Below are 1,441 nucleotides of genomic sequence, written 5' to 3'. Positions count from 1 at the left end.
TTTTTTTTTTTTTATTTTTTTTTTTTTTTATTGTACTTTTATAAATGCGATATAATATTAAAATTGTATATATTTATTCATATATAATATAATATCCTTTTATTTTTATTTTCATTTTTATTTTTTCTTTAAATAATAGATTACAAAAAATATGAAATGATTATTTTCTAATATGATGAAGCATATTTTTTAATTTCCAAAAATTAAACAAAATTTATAAAAACTGAAATAATTATAAATAAAAATAAAAAAAAAAAAAAAAAAAAAAACATATATATATATATATATATATATATAATATATTTATATTAAAAATATATGATAATATTATATATTATTTTTTTTATTTTTGTATGCATGTTTTTCTGAAAACCATTTAAAACATAAAAAAAAGGCAAAAATCAAAAATAAATTAATTTAATCTAATGGAATGATATATGGTTTAATATATATAAAATTAATAGTTATATATTTTTTTAAAAATATAGTTTTATAACTTATACATACTACATAAATAAATAAATACATAAATAAATAAATACATAAATACATATATATATATATATATATATATATATATTTTCATTTATATTTATAATTTTGTTGAATTATCAACTTTCGGTTTTTTTTTTTTTTTTCAACAAAACCAATGACTGATATAAAAAAAAAAATATAGATAGGAAAAATGTAATATCTGTATATATTATACACATTATTTTATATCTTTGCAGATTTATTTTGTTATATAATGTGTATATAATATTTTATATATATAATATATTTTAAAGATATCTAATATTTAAAGAAAAATCAAACCAAATGTAAGAGGTGTAATTCATTTTTTATGAACATTTTTTTTTTTTTTTTCTCCTTTCTTTTTTTTTTCGTGCACTACAATATTTTCAGAATAAAGTACATAAAAATATATAAACATAAATATATACAAATATAAAAATATATATATATATATATATATTTTATATATGTTTAATATTCGTGTGTGCGTGATATATATTTGTTTAAAATATTTTTCATGTCTTTTGACGTAATTTTTTATTTTCATATAAAAAGGAGAAAGAGAATTAAAACAAGATATATTACTAAATTAAATTTATATATATAAAGATATATATATATACATATATATTTATATATGTATTAACTATGACAAGTGATAAACATAGCAATAATTTTTTCAGTGAATTTAATATTTATAATAAAAAGAATGCAAAGAAAGTTGTTTATAGATATTTTCAAAACAGAACTCCTAAACAGACAAAGTATATTACTTTATCACTCCTAGTATTTAGTGGGATGTTTTTATATATAACTAATAAAGCTTATGATAGAAATATTTTTTATTTAAACAATGAAGTATATAAAAAGTTGAATAAAAATTATGATGCATCATCACCGGTATGAACTTCAAAAAAAAAAAAAA

At 14.2% G+C, this 1,441-nt stretch overlaps 1 protein-coding gene across 1 annotated transcript; it reads left to right on the top strand.

Moving 5' to 3' along the window:
* Nucleotides 1-1,164: 1,164 nt before the first annotated feature.
* On the top strand, nt 1,165-1,416 carry PGSY75_0017700 (hypothetical protein; the record flags this gene model as incomplete). The annotated part of the gene is made up of 1 exon (XM_018783316.1): nt 1,165-1,416. A coding segment is annotated over one exon (252 nt), but the record flags the coding sequence as incomplete, so codon positions are not given.
* Nucleotides 1,417-1,441: the final 25 nt, after the last annotated feature.

This window comes from Plasmodium gaboni (assembly GCF_001602025.1).
Source record: "Plasmodium gaboni strain SY75 chromosome Unknown, whole genome shotgun sequence".
Taxonomy (NCBI): Eukaryota; Apicomplexa; class Aconoidasida; order Haemosporida; family Plasmodiidae; genus Plasmodium; species Plasmodium gaboni.
Note: the sequence above shows the minus strand (reverse complement) of the source record. Positions and strands in the feature narration are given on the sequence as shown.